The sequence below is a fragment of the Lupinus angustifolius genome, chromosome LG11 (assembly GCF_001865875.1).
Source record: "Lupinus angustifolius cultivar Tanjil chromosome LG11, LupAngTanjil_v1.0, whole genome shotgun sequence".
Classification (NCBI taxonomy): Eukaryota; Viridiplantae; Streptophyta; class Magnoliopsida; order Fabales; family Fabaceae; genus Lupinus; species Lupinus angustifolius.
This window is the reverse complement of record NC_032019.1, coordinates 10,330,958-10,353,714: the sequence shown is the minus strand read 5'-3', so window position 1 is coordinate 10,353,714 and position 22,757 is coordinate 10,330,958. Positions and strand designations below refer to the sequence as shown.

At 31.4% G+C, this 22,757-nt stretch overlaps 2 protein-coding genes and 1 non-coding gene across 3 annotated transcripts; all 3 read right to left on the bottom strand.

Moving 5' to 3' along the window:
* LOC109361153 (reticulon-like protein B3) lies at window positions 457-2,958 on the bottom strand. The gene is made up of 5 exons (XM_019606491.1): window positions 2,673-2,958; window positions 1,603-1,783; window positions 1,355-1,496; window positions 1,114-1,183; window positions 457-1,007 (listed from the first exon to the last, which is right to left on the bottom strand). Exons 1-5 carry the CDS (start codon window positions 2,863-2,865, stop codon window positions 832-834), a joined length of 762 nt encoding a protein of 253 aa, XP_019462036.1. The 5' UTR covers window positions 2,866-2,958; the 3' UTR covers window positions 457-831.
* On the bottom strand, window positions 7,411-11,942 carry LOC109361330. Its single transcript, XM_019606780.1, has 2 exons — window positions 11,189-11,942; window positions 7,411-8,897 (listed from the first exon to the last, which is right to left on the bottom strand). Exons 1-2 carry the CDS (start codon window positions 11,553-11,555, stop codon window positions 7,501-7,503), a joined length of 1,764 nt encoding a protein of 587 aa, XP_019462325.1. The 5' UTR covers window positions 11,556-11,942; the 3' UTR covers window positions 7,411-7,500.
* On the bottom strand, window positions 16,044-16,116 carry TRNAA-AGC. Its single transcript has one exon. It is a non-coding gene; the product is annotated as a tRNA-Ala (tRNA).

Here is a 22,757-nt window from a genome sequence, read left to right as displayed (position 1 = left end):
GAACATGTGCATAAATCTTTAATCCATTAATGTATAGATTTTACACTCTTTTGAAAAAGAGTCAATGTTTACCAAATAAATCGTAAATAATAAACTAATTATTATAAAACTTTTATATTGACAATCCATACATTTTTTTTTACTCAAAATGAAATGCTCCATAACAATAGTCTCAGTTTGTGTTTAGATATTAACTTGTAAAATATGTTTTTAGATAAAGATGATTATCTGAAATGATTTTAGTTTAAAAGCTTTGAATTGAAGTGGTTTATGTTTGAGCATCCATCGACTAAAATAATCTTAGTGGGTTTAGACAGTTTTTATCAAAAGTTCATATTGTTAGTCCCATGGGTGAAAGAACATGGGACTAACAATTTAACGTTGTAATTATAATGGAAAGGCAAACTTGAAACAAGTTAAAAAAAATCAAATACATGAATGAATATCACAGCAACATAGGTCAATTTTTTGGTTCATGGATGCACGTCATAAACTTTTTTCCAATCAAGCGACCCAAAAAAGTGAAAAGCAGTTCCCAAATAAAATACCATTATATCAATCTATTTTTAACTTACCATAAAAATTCAATTACTTATTCAACGACTAAAACAACTAAACAAGCCCAACACCATTTGAAGCCAGCAACATCCATATGCTTGTAGCAAAATTAAAAACTACAACCATTCATACCCGCCAACATACCAAGCCTTGTTACCAACTTGAATACTAAACAAGGCTTGGTATTAATGGTAAAATAAAGGAGGCTCTGGTGTAGGGAAAAACTCAACTGGAGCATACATCTCGATTCTTGACAGTACAAACCTTCAAACACTAAGCTAACTTGTCTTTCAGACTTTTTGGGATCTTACTCAAGATCTGACTCAAGACCTTCGCATCAAATACAGCATATTGCTTTTTGATCTCAATGAGTGCCTTCTCTGCCAATGGGTCTATTTTATCCTCATACTTGTTGTACACGACCGGAACTGTGTGCAACAAAACAAAAACTGCATGCCCGGGAAATGATGATTATACAAATCGGTAAACTTCATAAAGATTACAGAAGTAATAGAAAATTTAAAAGTATTTAAAATGAGTATAAATTATCCTTACTTATGTAGAACAAGGTCAAGAAATTGCCCCAGTTCCCCACAATTGATAGAATCCACAGCCCAGCGATAACCTAACAGAACATCAACCAAGGCATGATGTTAGTTCATTTCTTAATTGAAACTAAATATAACACTACATTTAGTATTCACCCAAAAAGGAAATGCCAAAGTCTACAAAGTCAAAAACCCAAGAATTATAAATTTAATATGGGCATGGAATTAGAAGTTTGCAAGTAACATACAAAGAGGAATGTCTTCAAATCTTTTCCAGTGCCAATATTATGCAAGACAGCAAATCCACGATTGATTTCGATTCTCAATGCAGATGCAACTTGCAGGAATGGCTCTTCGGGAAGATGAACCTCTGGGATGCGAGGAGGAGACCTACAAATTTATTTAACATCACACATACAAATGGTTAGATAAAAACATATCTTGAAAATTACATTACTATGAGTTAGTTGAATAATTAACAAGATCCATTTCTTACTTGTGGATGAAGGTATGAGCATTGGACCACAAAAACAGAAGTGCAAGCAATAGAATTGAAATGTGAGAGACTAGAGTGAGAAGGTGATATTCCAGCAACTCAAAAAAGACCCAAACAGCAGTTGCTCCACCAAGAACACCTGCAGATACCTTCTTGTTCCTCCACAAAAACACGTCAGCAGCTGCAAGCAATTACTGAATTTATTACCAAAATGAGCTATAACAAAAAACAAACATATTTAACTAAGATAATCAAAAGTTGTTTAATTAATGAGTAAATTACGAACCAATAACAGCATGTTTAGAAAATATTAACTCTTACAAAATCACTTACCAGAACAAAAAACTGTTATAGATTTAATCTTGACATGTTTACAAACTAATATATGGGGTAAAAGTTATCATAGGAAAATTTGTATTTAGAAAAGGTAGGAATTTGAAGCTTATTGAATTTCACTTTTACTATTTTTAAAAATCATAATTTTCTAATTCCTATACTATCAAATAAATATTATTGATCTAAACAGCTAATAAAAATACTGATATAAACAAATAGCATCATACCATTTTTTTCACAATTAATTATATAAAGGTGATGATTTTAACCCAACTCTAACAGAAATAAATGATTCCAAAATTGCTTCTCACAAGAAAGTGATTTCATTATAATAACTTACTAAAAATAATATACTTTTTGAAACTCATCCAAACACGCTCACAGAGTATATGCAAATCAAATCTGCATCACTCTGGATGCAAAAATTATGAATCATGTCTTTCCCAAGAGTTACACAGTTAAATTGCAGGTTTAGGATTATTCTTCAAAAAATGCACTGACTGTAATCATAGGCCACTTGAACATATTTCAAAAAAATGTTCATAAACATTTTAATTAAAAAATTGATAAATACAAAATACTTAGATCCATCTGCAAATTTAACAATACACATCATTTCAAAATTTACTTTTTTCGCCCAACAATAAATGATAAAGTCATTCCATTAAATCCACTCAGATCACAGATCTAGAAATTTAGAATAACAAGTAAACACAGTAGAGAGAAATTTATACCCTTTCCACCACCAAAAACGGAATGAACTGGCTTTTCTCTCCCGAAAAGACGAAACACCTTTTCCTTAATAGATGAAGCAACAGGTTTTTCGGAATCAGAATCGGAATCGGAGGATGAAGAATCGTGACCGTGAATCTTCTCTGTTATCTTCTCAATCAACGATTCTCCGTTCCTCTCGGTCTCTTCCGCCATTTTTTTGTCCGAAAATGATTAACCTAAAAATTCGATTTTTGCAACAGATAGGAATCAATATTTTCTTCACTCGCCGCTGTGTAAGAAACGAGAATCTCGCTTTGTTATTTATAGTGTTGCGAATCACGAGGCTCGGGATTCGAACCTCTTAGGTTCGGGACGAATTTTGAAAATTATAAACGGAGAAGGAGACGGCGTTTAAATTTTGAAACTGTTGAGGTGTATTTTTTACTCGAGAATATCTTCTGACCTACAAAATATGTTATCATTTATATATGTGTTAATTAATGTGATTGGTCAGAAAAATATTTAATAATTAAAATTTTAATTTAAATATATTTTTTTAATAAATTACCTGATATAATTTGTGGAAGAAGATATGATCCTATTTTTTTTATGCTGTAGTGATTGACGGCGTTTGTTTTAATGGTAGAAGCTAGGGTTAAGCTAAAGTTACTGGCTGATACAGAGTGGGTGATGTAATGGGATTCCTTCGCCAGTAAGTGAACGACATGTTAAAGGTGAGGGGACAGGTGGCGGATGTAGATTTGGATTATAATCACTAATATAGTAATCTATAACAATTCATAAAATATTGATAACAAATTAAAATTTAATCTTAAATGATAATATTAAAAAATATGAATAAAAATATCTTTAAATATGATGTGTTGAATATGTATTTATCCATTTTTTCTTAGGTAGTACTGCTTTTTGTAGATTTAACATCATCACATTGACTTTCACATGGAGGGTGTAAATGTTAACAACTCCCATGGCTTAGTTTATTTTTTAAAGAAATGGGTGGTCATCAATTAAAAATGATTGATAAGTAAATTTGAAGTAGAAGTTTGTAACAGTTTTTGGTATTTAAATTAATATTTGTTGTTACTTTCAAACAATAATTTGTATAGGTTTAAGTTTTTTAAAATTTAATTGAAAATAAAAATCAAATGCAAGTCAAACACATAATAGGCTCGTGTTCCTTAATAAATGGAGAGTAATGTAATAATGATGTTTTCATATTAATTCGGGTTGATGTTGATCTTGAATAGGTTGGGCTAAGGTTGGGAACCAACATTAGAATGTTTTGATGATGATGAACTAAGTTAAGAAATTAGCCATAGACAATCTTGCCTGAATATGTGAAAATGGAATCCAATGCTCAAATTGATATTCATAGAAAGCAAATATATTAAGAGAGAAGTTAGAAAGAGGTGAAAGAGATGATACTACCCATGTAAAAACACCTCCTCTATTTAATTGAATGATATTGGCTTGCCTTGCATTGAAGCAGGGTCCAATAATATATCCTTGCTGAAGTGGTGCTTATTTTCTTTCTATCAGTTAGTTTAACGACTTCAAAATACCCTCCTAGGAATCTTCTCTTGCAAGTTTTCCATATACAACATTCATGAATATAATTGTACATGGAATGTTTATAAATAAAAAAAATAAAAACATTAGATATTTAGTATAAATATGATAGATTCATAATATGTTAATTAGAATTATTTTTCTTTTAATTTTGGGTTCCTCGCACATTAGGTAAAACTTTTCCATTTTTATTTTTTAGTAAGAACTTTAACTTGCTCTTTTTTATTCGTTTTATTAATAATTTAAATTATTTGAAGTTAATGAATTGGCATTAAGTTATCCAAATTTATTTCCATAATTTAGAATGAAATTTATTTTACTTTCCTTTTCATCTTCCTAACTTACTTAAATGCTTATTTATTCATTATCATATTATAATTACAAAAATTGATGCAATAATAATGTAAGAGTTTCTACACTTACATATCATCATTTATCATTCACATTTAATTATCGTTATCTCTTATGAATAAAGAATACAAATAAATGGTGAATAAAACAATGAACATATATAAAACAAATTTTACACTAACAATATTACATTGTAGGGGTGAAAGTGGGACGAGTTAGGATGGTTAAGCATGTCCCTCATCCGTCCCTAAATATTGACCGGGTCAATTTTTGAACTCAAGCCTGTTCCTAATTATGATGAGACACGTGAGGGACGAGTCCAAAATAAGAGATTTTTTTCTTAAATCTTTAAGCATGCACAATCAAAATTATCATAATATGTATATAAACTCAACTAAAACCTACATCCCATATACAACAGTATATAAACTATAAACCGTAAATTGCATCATTCAAACTAAAACTATCACAATCAACAATCGTGTGAGTGAAATTATAAAAGATATTGAAAATTTCAGAATAATTGAAAGTGTAAAGTTTTAACATAAGTGTTCTTGTAAATGATAAAAGAATACATGAGAACTAAATGACAACATGTCAATACTCTAAAGTTCACACAAACATGAATACAATAACTATCTATTAACTGAAAAATGAAACTTAAATCGGAATTCACACAAAGTACATAAAAACTAGAGATTAAGTGGTTTTCTATCAATCAAGACTCATGGTTGAGCACAATGAGTAGGTGTACATATGTTGTGTGGGTTTGTAGGTATTTGAGTTATGTGGGCTGAATATAATGGGTATTGATATATAGCTATTCAACTAGTCTTGATATATAACTATAAGAGACGGGTCAGGTGACTTAGACATAGACCCGAACCCGTCCTTTTTTGACGATAGATCTATCACTTTTAATCAAGTCTGTCATTTTTTATTTATTTGGATGAGTCAGACCCATCCCTTAGTCATCGAGTTGAGACGGGTCTATGGGTCTTGCTCACCCCTATTATATTGTATCATAATACTATATGAATTGGATACTGAGCTCAAGTATGTTACAACCCAATCAGATATAACTAGTCCCAGATAAAAAAATATACATTTTTATATAAAAAATAAAGTACATTATATATAACTTATCTCATTAAATTCATTAATTCTTTGATATGTGTTTTATTTTATATTATTATAAAAATAAAAAACAAGACACATGTTATATAACAAAAATTAAACACATACTAAATAATGAGTGAATTTAAGAAGATAAATTATACCATAAACATTTTATTCTCTAATAAAAAAACTACAAAACATAGTTAAGTGATATTCTCAAGTGGGATAGCCTAAAAAGTATTTCATTAACACAAACAGTATCTGTAAGGTGTTGATGTAAGGTTTATTATAAGAGCAAGATGCATGAGCACAACTAAATTGGTCTACGAGGGTTTGACCAACAGTTTGAACGGGCAACCATAATGGTATTTTGCTCCACACATTATCTATACTATATATAAAGTCAAAACTTGAAATAATTTCCTTTGTGATGTAATTTTTATTTCTTATTTTGTCCTTCACATTATTTAATTTTTACAAAAAAATTATATAATCATAAGCAACCACCACCAATACATTAATTAACCACATATCTCACCTTAAATTAAACATTATCATAAAGACAAAAAATATAATATAAAGTACACCGAACACAACAAATACATTCTAATTAAAAAAAATGAAATATATAAAATTGAATATGGAATATCACACAATATTCGTCAGTAGGTACGAAATGCTTGTACACACTAGTTGTAAATAATATTTAAAAACTAAAGAATATTAAAAATCAGCTAATAATATAATTTTTACGCTAATTAACCTAATAGAAAAATATATATAAAGCTCTCCATATCATTCAAACATGAAGTAAAAATAAAAAAATCTGGATTTAATATTATTTAAAAAAATTAAAATATGCTGGAATGTGGGTTGGCAGTGTTACCAATTTAAAAGGAAAATAGAAGATGAATAATTAATTTTAGAGTAAAATTATACAGATACCCTAATTTTTAGTGAAATTATACAAGCATGTCTTTATATATATTACATTGACTACTCCTGTCAGAAAGATAAATATATTTTTTTTTTAAAAATGGTGACAAGTGTAATTAAGTTAAACAAAATATGTTATAGTGTGAAGACAAGTCCAAATGGTAAAAAAGTCGGTATCTATTCATTATTTTGGTTAGTTACAATATAATACAAGAGTGATTTAAACATCTCCTCAAATTTATTGACACAATTTGTGACGAACCAAAATAATGAATATATACCGTATTTTATTTGACTTAATTACACCCGTCTCCATTTTTTGTTTAAGAAATTACATTTATCTCTCCTAAAGACATGAGTAGTAAAGGTAATATTTGTATATAATTAAGAGTGATTTATGTAACGTTAAAAAAGGATGGATGATTTGTTTAATTTTATTAAAACTCAAGGGTGTAAGTGTAATTTACACTTAAATTTAAATAAGTTGGTAAAACGTGGTTGATGACATTAAACCATAGATGAGGATTTTCTGTCCCCAACCACGTCCCTGACCAATCACTTCTTAATAAAGTTATGAATATTTAATTTTTTTAACTAACGTGCCATAATAGGATTGGTCTGTGACAGAGTTTAGGACAACAGATCCTTGTCCTTAAACTATATGTTCAACAATTAAGCTCATTTTTTGACATATTAAAATAAACAATCATTTCTAAACAACTATCATTAACAAAATACAAAAGAGAAGTCTGCAATATTCAAAGTTTAACGTGAGTCTTAAACCTTTAGCTTAGATTAAGGATGTTAAAAACCAAATAGGCAAATAGATAAATAACATAACATAAATGTAGATCACCGGAATGGCCTAGGAGGCTTTTCTAAAACAGCAGAAAAGAACACTTCCTGATCATGCTTATCAAGTTTTGGAACAACAACCCATTTGTGTCTCTTATATCTCAGCATTTTGAAGGCTTGCAAGTAATCATACAAATCTTCCTTCAAGCAAAAAAAGCTGTCAATCCAAAGCAACCCCCCTGGCCTCAGAACTCTATCCCAATCATACAATATGAAATCCAGGAGCACGAAATCAATCCACCCATCGAGAAATCTCGTTGTGTGAATCAAATCGAGGGTGTTGTCGAAAAATGGAAGTCTTTGGTTTATAGTCAAGTAGAGAGGAACAAGTCCTCTAAGAGCTATCATTTCACTGAAGGGTGCGCCGAGATTGATAGATGCTGAAACTATTGTCACATTGAATTCACTCATTCTAGCAGCAAACGTGCCAGTTCCAACACTGAAATCCAATCCTATTCTGATCTCTCCTGGCTTAATGCCGAGAACATCAGAGATAAGGAAATCAGCTGACTGGTTTGGATCTGTGTTCAATTTTACCCATCTTGGCAACTCGTGATTAGTGAGATTGAAGCAGTCGGCACACTTGAAGAATCCCTTACGAGCAGTATTGCTTGCGAGACAAGAAAAGTTCTTGCAACGGTATTCACTCCATCTGACATTTCTGTCATCAGGGAGTTTCCACATGGACTCATTGATGGGGAATGGTTGGGTGTATAGCTTAGGGGATCTTGAAAAGCATCTTCGCCTTGGTAGAGGATCACATCCATGAACCATAAGCTTTTGAGCTAGTTTCCAGTCATCATTGCAGATTTCGCCGATATCATAATCCATGTATTCTTCTAGTTCTTCCCTCATGGCAAAGCAAGCATGTCCTATGCTGGTGAAGGTTGCATTTGCTCCCATAAAATTTTGTTTTCCTAATCTGTTAGGCTTGATTTTGACATACTTACGAATCTCTTCTCGCAGAAAGTAATCCGCAGGTTCATCGGATTGTTTCCTTTCTTTCAAAAGAGGATGAACGGTGAAACTACTACTCTGCTGATGAGGTGCATTGACTGACTCGAGATGTCCTAATATGTCAGCAAGAAAGGCAGCTTGTTTATATACAGATGGTGATGATGGATCATTTGCTCTTCCCCTCAGTCTGTCCATTTCCTCTTGAATTCTCTGTATCACAGTTTGCACAGTAATCATCACGTCATTTTGATTCGCACTTGTGCCCCCAATGTTCAGGTGGGCATATAAAGAGTCAGTACCAATAAATGATTTGAAGGACAGGAACTTGGACATGGTAACACCACAGAGGAGAAGAGCAAGAGCAGCTGGTAAAAAGATTAAACAGTAAACACTTCTGCATCTTTTTAACTTTGGATTAGCATTCTGTTTTGTCATTCCTCAATCTTCGGAAGTGAGAATACCAAAAGATTGCATGAAGATGAGATAAGCAGTTTTAGATTAAGAAATGACTGAACATGTGTATCTCAAAGAGAAGACACTCATGCAGCCATAGCATCAAAACGGAAATTGTGATTAGGACAGGAAAATGGATCATGGGATAACACCTTGAAGCCGATTACTTTGATGGTGTCAGTATGGAGTGTGATATTCTCTCAAGTTATAGAAGCATCATGGTAAACCAGAATCAACAACTGGGAATACAGGATATTTATTGAGGTTGGATTAATATCCTACTCATGCTACTATAAATGGAGTTCGGCACTTGCCTAGCGGATCGTCTAAGCATTCTAGTGATTTCTTAACAATTACTTTGTTTCAATCAGCAAAAAGTGATTGCTATGTTATATTTCAGTAAATAACTTGATAAAAATAATGCAAGTCAACTGTTACACAGATCTAGAGGACCACTAACAGCAAGAAACTAGGAAAATCAGCTGAGGATACAAAGAACTAGCACACGTGGCTGTCTAAGAATTGTAGTGATTGCTTAACATGTACTTTGTTTCAATCAGAAAAAAGTGAATCTTATATTTTAGTTAACTATAACTTGATAAAAATAATGTGAGTCCATTATTACACAGATCTAGAGGACCACTAACAGCAAGAAACTAGGAAAAGCAGTTAAGGATACAAAGAACTAGCACATGTGGCTGTCTAGTGGGTGAAGTCAATAAGGTTGCACATGTCCAAGTTTTACATCTAGAACAATACAAAAAGAACTAGTAATTTAGTATTTGTGAATGCAACAAGCAAGGGCTTGTGCCACATGTGCTATACAGTTACAGATAAGTGATAACCTTCTCACTGCTAAAAGTATGAAGTGAAGCTGAAGCAAGGCTAAAATACAATTCACCACTTCAGCTAGATTACATAAAACTAAAGAACATTATACATTGACATGCTCATAGAAGTGCTAGAGAACTTTTGACATTCTCTATTGCTGAATAGGATATTCCATCTAATTCTTGTAATCAAGGTCGATATGAACAGAATATTGGGGCTATAAACATGGGCAGAAGCCATATCTCCAGAATGAAAGGATACCAAATAGAAGCTGTATGCTAATGATGACAACTAAATGGGCCCCGTGGATTGGAAAAAGGGAAACAAAACTGTAGCAATCTCTCCTTCTGAATGGAGGCAAATTAGATCAAACTTTGAAAAAATAACTGAAATCAGTACGAGACAAACATTTGCTGTCTCACAAAGTATGCCACACTTTTTGATCGGCCAATTATAACATACTTTATGAGACAATAGATGTTATCTTAGCCGTATATTGTTTTCAAGTTTCAACAATGAGATTGTGTTGTGAAAAAATTCTCTTCACACATGCTTAACAAACACATAATGTTCAAATATTGAGTGTGCTGCAAACTAGGTATGAAACTTAGGTGACATACTATAATAGTCATGTACTGTTAAGTGGCCTATGGGTCAAACTGCTATTAGCTTCAGCAGGTAACCAGTCAGCAAAAGACAAGACTCACTCACCTCCAAAGTAATGGGTACAATGATCATTGTGACTACAGTTTTAAATTGTGGTTACAGTCGTCCGTTAAAATAATGTTAAGTTACTATATATTATGACAAATATGGCTGTATCAGATGAAGTCCTAATTGCGATCGTAATACAATTATGAAAACTACCAAAACTGCAATATATCCGATTAGCTACAATCGCAGACTATATTTTACAACCATGAGCATAATTCATAACCCTTGCTAACCTTCATAGAGGCAATCAATCATCCAAACACCAATTTTACTTGAATCCATATTCTATGAAAGCAAAAAAAAAACACTTGTATTGAGTTAGATCATCAAATTCAAACCCCTAGTAATATCAATAGCACCTAGTTGATAAAAATTCTTCATTTCCCATTGATCCATCAAAATACTCACCACCCAAATCAACACTACCATCTCCAATCTACTCTCATTCTCACAACCAAATCAAACATTAACCTAAAAAAAGAAGAAGAAAATCACCGTCTTCCCCTTCTATCAGCCGCGTACTGAGCCAGCGGTACAACCTCCTGCAGCGGCGTAGAAACTGGCGTCGGAAGCGGCGAGTTCCGGCAAACAGGACAAGACCCATTAAGCTTCAACCACGAATCAAGACAACATAAGTGAAAATAGTGACGACACTCCGGCATCATCCTCAGCATCTCCGAATCCTTATACTCACACAAACAGATCGAACACGTGGCATCATGGCCCACACCATAAACCACTTCCTTATTGTACTCGAACCTCGGGTAGGAGTTTATGACGTTTTGTTCAAGCCCCGTTGCAACGTCGTCGTTTTGATTCTCCTCATCTTCTTCCGCTACGAATATAATACGCGGCAAAACGACGCCGTCAGAGTTATTATTATTATTATTGTTATTGTCATTATTGGTGTTTCGGTTATTGTTTAAATTGCGGTTGCGGTTACGATTGCGGATAGTTCGGAGACAGAGGTAAGAAGAAAGGATGAGAGTGGAGAGGAGGAAGAGGAAGCCAAGGGCAATGGCAATGGAATAGCCAAAGCCAATGTTGGTAAGGTAAGTAGTGGGTGGTGGAGAAGGAAAAGAAGAAGAAGAGGACATTGAGGAGAAGAAGAAGAAGGAGAGGGATAAAAATGGGATTTAGTCATTTGAGGAATTGGGAAGTGATTTGTTTTGGTGGGTGAGAATCTCAGCTGCAGCATTTAATACTATGTAATGTTTTTTTATGTTTCTCAACTCTCTCAAAAAAAAGCATTTAATGCAATTCCACAAGTGATTTTGATTTTTGATTTTGATTTTGATTTTTTTATAAAAGTGATTATGGAGTGGCAGAAATGAGAAAGGTGGTTCAGTGGTTGTGTGAGTGGGAGAAGGAAAGTGAGTGGTGGACGAATCATATGAAATTTGGGTTCGTTGAATCAACGGCACTGAAGAATCTTGTGAAACTTCATTGCAGCAAAGAATATCTATAAACTCAGTCAGTCAAACCTAAACGTAAGTTGGAGTTAGACTCATATATTAAAATTGAATAAAACTTGTTGCAGATAACACTTCAAATGAATTTGGGATCAAATTCAAATTCCAGGAAAAGTAAACTATCTAAAATGTATTTATTATATATATAAATATAACAATTAGAATTTTATTGGTTTTCTTTCTTAATTAAAAATTATAATATAAAAATTTAATATGTGTACACTGATAATGTAAGAGTTTCTTTTATACAATTAGTAAATTATTCATCATTGATTTATTAACCATTATTAACTTTAAAACAAACAAAAATAATAAAATAATACAAATTAATAGTGGATGATGTGCTGATAATATATTTATTCAAATTAGCTCATTATTGATTATTCTATTTAATAAAATTGATTGTTTTACTTTAACCGTATGAATAAATACAGTAGAAAGCAAAAAAAAAGTGTTTTACTTCCTTTGCTTCTTGTATGATGTTTGTCATAATTACTTTTTTCCATTTCAATGATATACATTAAAATGCATATTAATTAAAAAACTTATTATGACATAATAATTAATGAGTTTAATATTTATTTATTTTTAATGTTTGTACAATTTTATCATCCATCATCCATGCATATTACTTTCATTCGAGAGTCGATGACATTTAATAAATAATTGATAAATGATATATTGAAGATGTAAAAGATTAATACTCTTTATATTCAAAAATATTAATCAACAAAACCTCATCATATATTATAGTAAATCATGTGGTCTGAAGAGGCAATCATTCAAGACAATGTGAAAATTGATGAACATGTAAATCACAAGATTCAAATGAAAGAATGCTTTAGGGGAGTTTTACTACACACTTATGAGAAACACAATATTAAAATGTCAACCAATAAGAGAATAAACTCTATCTAATTAACATGGATAAAAATGTTGTAAAAATGAGTGAACATATTAGATAAGATGATAAAATCACAAATTAGTTAATTTGGACATGTATGGAGGAAGTCACTAGAAACCCTAATAGTAAGAGTGAATCAAATGAAGATTTATCCAATTTATAGAGGAAGACTCAGAAAAGCTGTAAATGAAATAGTTATGAAAATTTTAAAGATTAATGTTTTGTTTGTCAATAAACATAATATATGATTTGATAGCCCTATTGAAAAAACTTCTAAAGTTACTTTTAATTTTAGATTATTTAGATAGGTTGGGAGAGAGAGGGGTAAAAAACCTAAATTGATCAAAACTATTTTGGATCAATATTGATTACACTACTCCAAAACAAGTTACTGAGATAATATCATTAATGAGACACCAAAATAATTTTTGAAAACTTTATCAAACATTATTATCTTATCCTTATCAAAATTGGTAGCTTTATTCCCATGTTCTTTATCTTTTTCATGTACCAAAAATACTGTATTACTTTTAAAGGTTTATTCGGAGTGAGTGACGCTCATTTGTTGAGGGAGAGTAAGTAAGAAAAAAACAGAAAATATCTAATCACAAATGGTTGATTTCAAAAGTTAGGATCTAAAAATTGAATCAAAACATAGTTTGGTTTAATCTAAGTTTTTCAAGATAGATACACTTCCATACCGAATTTAGGAAAGTGATAAAGTTATACATACACTTTAGAAATTAATACATAGTTTGGTTACATTTTAATTAGAAATATGTGAGCAGAAGGTGAATAAGTTGAATAATGGAAATTCCATTTTAGACCAAGAGGAGTGCAGGTTCCATGAGTCCGATAAGTTTATGTAAGAAAATTATATGAATCCGCTCACCACTTGGTGGGTCATGAATTTAGTGATGGGCTAAAAAGAGTATCCAACCATATTTAAAACAACAAATAAATATAAAATCTTGACTTTAGATTAATATAAGAAGTAGCAAGCCTATAATAATCTATTGGTTTGCGAACTCACATAATTGTTTTAGGAAATTGATTTAAACCACTTATTTTTTTACACACATCATGTTTTTTTGAATTTTAGTCTTGCAATTTCTTATAATTCTGTATGTTTTGTATACTATTAATAAAATTTATTTTGCCGCTGATAGTTTTTTTGATGAACTATCAAAACCTTCACACCAAAGACGATCCTTCTAATACATTCATATATTTCCAAAAAAATTGAATTATTTATTGTCTCTCTAATATTATGAATTTCAACATAAAAAGTTGAAGGTAAGATTTTCAATGTGTATGACAAAGATTAATTATCCATCATTTCTTTTTGAAGGAGTCTTTTTCCCTTCACTTTAGGGAATTTGTGAAGAAGAAATCACAAACAAGTGAGAAAAACAACATAAATAAAAAGTAAGGCAATTGATACAACATAATGTGTGACTAATATTCTTATAGAGTGAATAGAGATACTTTGTATTACATCTTTTTTTGTGAGATTGAATGTTATCCTTTTGGATAAAGACATAAATATTATAATACTACTCTATATAATAAAAACATTCATTAACTAGGTCGTGTGAGAGTGTTTACTTCTCAATTTGATGTTTTGCACGTTAAAATTATGGTAACATTCATCTACTTTTGCACTTCTTTTCCACACTTACTCATTTGTACTTCATACCCATCACAAAAATTGTTTGTGACTTTCTCAATACTTTGCCACTACATGATTAAGCACATAGTGAGTCCTTCTTCTATAATTTATTTTGCTAGATATAAAACTAGCAAAATACAAGGAAATGAGGAGATTACAATCAATGCATCAAATTGAGAACCTCACAGTCTCAACACACACACATATTATCATATTTAAGGCTTAAATAAATAACTACTGTATAAGATGGGGCTCCCACAGGGCTATAAAATCATTAAAATGTTTGAGTATGACAGTGCCAGTGCCAGTCCCAGGCCAAGGTCACTTCTGTTTCCCTCCCTTTGTTCTATTCTTATGTTTATGTTTGGTCAATTCATGTATATCCCTTCAATCTACTTTATTCCCCTTGTTGTAGTTGGAACAGGGCATAGATTAGTGAAACAAATAAACATATGTTGGTATAGCTAGCAATCTTGGATTTAAAGCAACACACCTAACCAAATTCACACTAATGATCCTTAAGCTACGAGTATGCATCCATTTAGTAGCCTCAAAATTGATGAACTTTAGATCAATTTGACTTTTGCTTCAAATTGGAGGATGAAAACACTCTCTAGGTCATTAATTGCTACACTAATGCAGTCCTTACCAAAAGTTCCAAAAAAGTAACACCATTTCTCACCTGGGAGAAAATAAAGGAAAGTACCCATATATCAAAATGGAAAATCAACCAAATAAAGGGAATTGTCATTATTTTTGGTACAAGAAGTTTGTACACACATTCAAGGAAACTAATAACTATAAGGAAATTATTTTGTGAACAAAAGTTCTAGATAACTTTGAGTTTTGTAATACAAAAATAATATAAAGTTATCTACCTCTAATGAGATATAGACATTGTGAAATCATAAGTGTACCATAAAAAATATATATCATAAAATAAAAGTTTAATATATCTCTTGAAATTTCATTAAATTCTAAATAATGTATATTATAGGAAAATAATAGAATAAATGTAATTTCACACTAATATATATATATATACTACTCATTAAAGTAATCTAACTAAATTAAAAGGATAGATTAAAGTACTAATATAAACTCTCTAAAATAATTTATATAGTAAAAGTAATTTTAAACATGTATGGTGACGGTATGAAAACAAGTAATTCAGATATATTTTATTACTTCAAATTATAGTATAATTGACCTTTATGGTAAAGGCAACTTGCAACATAATCAATTTATATGTAATGCATTAAATATTTTTTTAAAATTTTAAAAATATGCAGAAAGAATAATGTAAAATTTAAAAACTTTCAAACCTATACATTCTTTATATATAATTCATGAAAATTTATATACTCATTCTTTTTACTGATATTCAAATGCGCCTCCTTGTTTTTTTATACATGAAATTCCATAATTTAAAGAGAAATAAATTATAAAGATTGTTATGGGGCTCGAAGTGGAGCCGAACCCATCTGTAGCAACATTTATTTATTGGATATCTTTATTGTGTGGGGAAAAATTAAAATGGAGATGCGGGGTATCGATCCCCGTACCTCTCGCATGCTAAGCGAGCGCTCTACCATCTGAGCTACATCCCCAAGTTGTTAACACAAAGAAAACATATTTTGTTATTTATGCGATAGACCTTCCCAGACATGGTCACCTATATTTTGTCTATTGCTATTTTTGACATGTGAGTTAGAAGACGTCGTTTGTAACAGTCCATTTTCTCGATTTTATTAAACAAATGACATCATTAGGAAATGCATTCTAACCAAGAACACATCTTCAAAGTTTAGACTGCTAAGAACCACAAGAAAATATGCAAACAATATATAATCTTCTCCTGGAACTATTGTAATGATCTCTCTAATTTGATGCCTTTATTTTGTCGAAGTCTTTTAATTTGATGAACTCTTGTAATGGACACTATTTGGTCTATATATTATAATGTGGTCCAATTTGTTTTATCTACAATTTAGTTTTTGAATTTTTCTTGTATTCGCTCTAGATACAATTTGCTCAAAATGCAATGAACAAGAATATTATATTAAAACTCTCCACATACAACAATAATATAAGTTCATTTCATTCATGATCAATGTTCAATACATACATATGACTTCTACTATCTATCCTTAAAAACACCATCTTCAAACACTATCTACTTAGACATATAAATACAAATATAACACTAACATTAAATACAACACAAAACACAACAACCACAACCATAACTTTTATGGATTATTTAACATGTTATTTCATACTAATTTAAATTTCTTTCACATTATCTTGTAATTAATCCATATCTATTGCATTTTCCATCACACATTCTTCATTTAGTACTTGAATTCTTTCCCAATCTTCATCCACGTAAAAAAAAAACAAAATTCATTTCTCTCCTATATGACAATCAAAATGTCAAAAAAGCAATGATTACTAGAAAGTAGAAATGAATGAACAATGATAACTTAAAATATGGTAACTTCAAAGTTTTTGATATGTATACAACAACTCTTTTACAATGACAAATTGGAGGAGAGAACCTTCTACACTACAACCTATTAGTCATAGTAGAGCTAGAATGCATGCTTAGATCAAGTTTACTATACATGCTTACGTCGTCATAGGTTTTTTGCCGGGAACAAGATCACCTGTCCCAACACTATGTGCCAAATCCTGTCCCCACCAATCATATTTAACCATGTAATTTAAAGTGACATATTATTTTGTATTTTAATAATTTTAAAACTAACACTGTTAATATCTTTTCATCTTCCTCTGCTGTAAAACATCTTCATCTTCATCATCAAATTACATTAGCTTGTGAGAAATGTTATACATGGTGGATCCATTTTTTATTTTCACTTATTAATTAAAATTAAATGGTTAATTGTTCTTTACTGAATAAGGTGAATGGGTGACATCCCGTTTGTTCGAGAAGAACAACACTGGTGATGGTTCCATCGTGTCTGCACTGCCACAAACAGTTCCAAGGAGACTAGAGTTAGCACCTCATCTGGAGCCTAGGCCCTATACTCGGTTCACCTTCTTCTATTTACCTTCCACCACTATTGGACTCGTCTCCTAACACTAACAACATCACCGTCACATTCAAAGACGATGATGGCTGCTCATACGATAGCACCACCACCGCCCAAAGAGAGCACGTGTCCCATTTCTCTACAATCTCAGCCAACGACTTAAACAATGAAAGAAGAGAAGTCTGAGAAAGAGGGTTTGAGAAAGTTCATTATCCTAGAAGTTAAAAAAATGAAAGAAGTGGATGTAATAAAGTGTTAACGGTGTTAGTATTCTGTTTATTAAGGATAATTTGACATGTACAATTTTTAATGATGTGGTAAGTTCTGAATGGAGGGACAGAGAGTGGGACATGAATTTTGGGACAGAGGATCTCCATCCTTTTTACCGTCTCTAAGTATAGAGATTTAATCACTGAAATGAAGAAAATGGCTAGTGGTTTGTGGTAACATTTTGTGGGGAAAGTAAGGTAAGGCGGAAAAAAGAAAACTTAAACAACATCATTTAAGTTTTTTCTTCAAAAAAAAAAAAAAACTAAACAAAATGACGTTGTTTGAATAAAAAGTTTTGTTTTAAGAAAATATTCTTAAACAAAACGACATTGTTTTATTTCTAAAAAATTAATACAAATGACATCGTCTAAGTGACATGTCAAAAATACCAAGAGAGACATACCATGTGTGATCATGTAACCACTTAATATCTCACATAAGCAAGCATGTTAACATTAACAGATAGATAATGACGAAAGGACTAACGTGGTTCAATATTGAAAACTTTGAAGAGTAAAATGATAGTTGGACTATTTGATAAGATAAAAAAACAAGAGAGAAACTGAATTAAATATTTACTCTAATCTACAATATAAAATTTAGTTAAACCAATAAGCGTTGATATAATGATGTAAGAGAAAGATAGAAACACTGGTTGATCGAACAACCACGCATTCCAAAAGAAATTGATTTCTTACCAATAGAGCGAGAAAATATTTTTGATAATAAAAAAATACTATATTCTTTCTAGTATCGTCTAACATATAGCCTAAACACCGAATATATAGAGATAATTTTATTCCTTTATAAAATAATACATGTATCTATAATGTAACATAAAGGCAAAATATGATGTCACCGTCATCATCACTAATTTTTTCTTCATATTTTGCCATTAATATTATTAATTTCTAATTTTTTTACATAATCACCATCAACACATTAACCACCTCTCACATTAAATTAAACATTATAATAAAGAGGTAAAAAATTATAATTAAAGTTGACCAAACACAAATAATATATCTAATTCTCCAAAATTAGAAAATAAATACTTACTAATCTAAAATGTTACGCATAGAACTACTACATTTTTGAGTTACGACAACGCATCTACTGTCAACGGTTTTAAAACCATTGTCTTAGAGCACATTAGGCCACAGTTTTTTAAACTGTTCTCTTAAACTCTTTTTATTTGCATTTACATAGTACAACAATATAAAACCATTGTCAAAACAAAATAGACAACGGTTTTTTTTTGCAATTTTTTATTTACCTTTAGAGTATGGTGTTTAAACCATTGCCTATTAAATTATGACATACAATGGTTAAATAATTTTGTGTACATACCCTTATATTTTATTAAAACCGTTCTCCTAGTTTTAATGTCTTTTAAAGACAAAATTACTTCTTTACACAAAACCGTTCTCCTATATCTATATTAAAGATCTGAAGGGACAATTATATTTTAAAGTTTTTTGAAGCAAATAAGGGTTTCTTCTCTTCCCTTAACATTGTTGTCTCATCTTCTTGCTATTGTTTCCTCATGAAGTCATTCTTCTCGTGAAGTCATTCTCACGAAGGCAAAAGCCAAGAAGACTAGAGAGACCACTTGTATTCTTCTCGCTATTCTTGGTCAGTCAAGAAGGCCACCTCATGAAGCAGCAAATTCGGTCTTCAATTCCCCGTCGGTCATAAAGTATGCCGATGATGTTGGCGCCAGTTCCCCTGTATTAGAATATTTCGCCATTGAGGTAACTTCAATTACTCTAATTGCAATTTATATTTGGTCATATATTCAATTTTTTAATTCTAGGGTTTCGAATTTGGGTTATGTATATTAAATTTGTGTGAGAGTTCATGATGTCTACCTATCCTTTCTCTTTTCCAAAAACCTAGATAGTGCTTTAGCGTGGTGCTCTTGAACAAAATTATTTATGCAAGCACTGGAAGAGTCAATGGTATTTTTATAAACAATGGAAGTTAGCAACTCAGACACGCAACTCTAGCAAAGAGGCAAAGGCTAAATTATAAGTTGAAAAAGAAAATTGCACCATGTGTTGAAACAAACACTAGCTAGACTATTTTGTGGTAATTCCTAAATTTATATTAGTTGTTCAAATTTATAATATATCTTGTATGAAGCAGATATATATAATACGTTTGAAGAACCTATAAACTTCAGATTAGGTTGAACGAATATAAACCAATTTGTAGTAGGAAATCATGACTAAGCGATTAATAGTTTAAAATAAGAACAAGTGACGAGCAATGGAATGTTGAATGACTCAATAACTATATAATTGAGGTGGGCCTATACAACACAACTTTCAATTTTTTGTGACTAAAAAATATATACATAAACAACTGTTTGATGATCACTATCTATTATTTTGGAAATTTTGACATCACAAAATCATAAATAACTCTTTCTAATCTCCAGTGTTTATATAGATGGCTACACTTCTAAGGTGATAGAGAAGAGTGAAGTTTACAACTTTGGGGTAGTCCTAATGGAGTTGGTAACAAGGAAGAGGCTTATTAAGGCAGAGTTTAGAGAGAACAAGCACATTGTGCATTTAAACTAGACTAACATATTTAATAAAAGCTATTATTCTAACCTCTATGTTTCTTTGTTCATTTTTATTTACCTGTAAAATATAGATTGATGAGATTGTGGCAAGAGAGATTATCAACCTTAGGTCCCTTCTACACCTGAATATAATTCACTTCAACGAGGCAAGGAATTTATTTTGTTTATATGTTGGATAACCTTCAATACAGAGTACTCTATTTATTATAACTAATTGTGTGCTTTTCTTTGAATGGATTTAGATTTTCCAGGTAGAATTTGAATTAATTTGTTGAATGAAGGTGAATTGGCTGAATGAATGGGTGATACTCAATAGTACATGTTATTGGATTGAATTGATCAAAATTAGGACGCATAATCACTAAGTGTCAAGTGATTAAAGGTGATTAGTTATTTACCATGAATTGCTATGAAACTTACATTCAAGGTGACCTACTTGTCCATTATATTTTTTTGGTTAAGCAAACTGTGATGACATTAGTGTATGGGGTCACTTACATTGGTGCGCGAGAACAAATAAAGAGGAGATTGAAAGATAGGGATGTCAATTCAGACGATTCAAAGCTTTTTGGTGCTTCTTGTTATGTTGCAAAGGTTAGAGGGTGAAATGACTCTGTTATAAAATTTTAATGTAGAGCAGGTTTTATGATGTATAAAATTTGAAGACCTGCTGATATTTTAAAATCTACAATTTAAACAAAGAATGGAGGAAATCCAACTAAGAAACCTGAAGGAATTATATGTTGAGGCTGTTAAGTTTCATATTTATGTGTTTATATGTTTGTGTTGATGTTTATGTGAGAATTGAATATGTTTTGTGTTGTTAATCATTCAAGTTGTTGAGACAAGATGATAACTGCGTTTGTGTGAAGGCATCTGAGAACTTGTCTTATGCTGTTACACAGGAACAAGTACTAAATTGGCTGAATCAGGACAACCGGAAAATGCTTCAACTCGTATATCGTGTTAGCGACTTAGATATGACCATAAGTTATATATTACCAAGGTTTTAAATTTATAGTTTTTGTTATGTTCAAATTGTATCCAACCATATACCATAATTGGTACAGACATATAACATATCATGTAATAGTGACAAATACCAATTATTATTTTTGTTGTACACCAGGGAGGAGGAGCATACCTCAAGTCTAGTTTATTGGTTAATTAACTTGTGCATATATCTTCTCAATCCATTTAAGTTCTTCTAAGTATATCTCTTCTCAAGGCTAGTTTATTCCTATTTTTTCCACCTTTGCTTATAGGCAACGGTTTTTAGCCGTTAGTGTTAATGATGAAGGAAAACCGTTGCCTATTTTAAATGATCAAAGTGTTAGAATTTCTGACAATTTATGAGTCACAAATGATTGTGTTATGACCATTATGTAATTAGCCAAAATATAAATGATCTTCAGTAATTAATTTGGTGGCTAAGGGCATATGTGTCATGAAATAATATAAGTGTAGATACCTTCGGGCAATTCTGATTTGATGAAGGGACTGAATCAGAATTATTGCAACTAAAGTAGTAACCACTACGGGGTTACTTTTATGGGTTATGGTCCCCATTTGTAGAGCAACAAGTTCTCAAGTGTAATGGTTGATGAGAATAAGGTAGGATGAGGATAGTGTTATCCATAAGGATATAACACTATCAACTCATCCATAAGGCTATAATATATAAGGCATACTCCTCACCATAAGGCATACACTCAAGAAAAGAGCTCTCTCATTCCCCTCTAGAGAAGCATAAGGCAAACCATTAGGCGCTCTTACATCTGACATATCATTGCACCCTATACCTTCGAGATTCTGAAATGGGTCAACAAAGTATATTCTTCATCTTCACCATGAACTCATTTAGAGTTTCTTCGGCCTGGACCATGGTTGTTCCATTTGGGTTTATGTATGGGCATAAACATTAGGTTATGGGAACAAAACCATGGTCATAAGGACTTCCGCGTTTAATCTATGGATTTCGGATGGAGATATTCTCCAACACAAAGTAAACGATTTTCATGTTGTTACCTATATGACCAATGACAACAGTTTTTACCTTTTGTTATAGGTAACGGTTGTTAACCGTTGGTGTTACCGATGAAGGAAAACCGTTGCCTATTTTAAACTATTAGACAACGGTTTTAAAAAAGTGTTGCCAAAATTAAAAAAACCGTTGTCTAAACAAAAGACAACGCCTTAGACTACCATAGTTAAAAAATTGTTGCCTTTATTAAAGAGAACGGTTTTTCTACTTGACTCTATTCATTATAAAAGCTCTTCTTCGTTGTACAAAGCCTCGTATAAGAAATTGAAAATAATTACGAGTAGT

Bases quoted from the DNA above. Each gene is read 5' to 3' on its own strand.
- LOC109361330 (XM_019606780.1), bottom strand. From the start codon at position 11,555: ATGTCCTCTTCTTCTTCTTTTCCTTCTCCACCACCCACTACTTACCTT. The intron at 8,898-11,188 runs GTGTGGGCCATG...CCGAAGATTGAG, and splicing joins CAATAAGGAAGTGGTTTATG to GAATGACAAAACAGAATGCT.
- LOC109361153 (XM_019606491.1), bottom strand. From the start codon at position 2,865: ATGGCGGAAGAGACCGAGAGGAACGGAGAATCGTTGATTGAGAAGATA. The intron at 1,784-2,672 runs GTATAAATTTCT...AATTGCTTGCAG, and splicing joins CGTTTTTGGTGGTGGAAAGG to CTGCTGACGTGTTTTTGTGG. The intron at 1,497-1,602 runs GTAAGAAATGGA...ATAAATTTGTAG, and splicing joins GCTCATACCTTCATCCACAA to GTCTCCTCCTCGCATCCCAG.